A 272-nucleotide genomic window follows, 5' to 3' on the forward strand; every position below is an offset into this window, starting at 1 on the left:
GGGTTTGCGTCTAGGGTTTGGACTAGGGTTTAGGGCTTAGCTTTGAGCTAGGGTTTAGGGTTTAGCTTTGAACTAGGGTTTGGGGTTTAGCTTTGAACTAGGGTTTAGGGTTTAGCTTTGGGCTAGGGTTTAGGGTTTAGCTTTGAACTAGGGTCTAGGGTTTAGCTTTGAACTAGGGATTAGGGTTTAGCTTTGAGCTAGGGTTTAGGGTTTCTGCTGAATTAGGGTTTAGGGCTTGAACTAAGAAGACTAGACACATCTAATGGAATTAA

The 272-nt window shown here is 43.4% G+C and overlaps 1 protein-coding gene across 1 annotated transcript in view; it reads left to right on the top strand.

Moving 5' to 3' along the window:
- ETH_00041095 (uncharacterized protein) overlaps positions 1-272 on the top strand; it is a gene marked incomplete at both ends in the record, with an annotated part of 2,124 nt that overhangs the window by 607 nt on the left and 1,245 nt on the right. Inside the window, 2 exons of the mRNA XM_013374771.1 lie at positions 1-2; positions 246-270. Of these exons, the coding sequence (XP_013230225.1) occupies positions 1-2; positions 246-270 (27 nt within the window). The remainder of the gene's footprint in view (positions 3-245; positions 271-272) is intronic.

The sequence above is a fragment of the Eimeria tenella genome, genomic scaffold, assembly GCF_000499545.2.
Source record: "Eimeria tenella Houghton genomic scaffold, Eth_scaff2285, whole genome shotgun sequence".
Taxonomy (NCBI): domain Eukaryota; phylum Apicomplexa; class Conoidasida; order Eucoccidiorida; family Eimeriidae; genus Eimeria; species Eimeria tenella.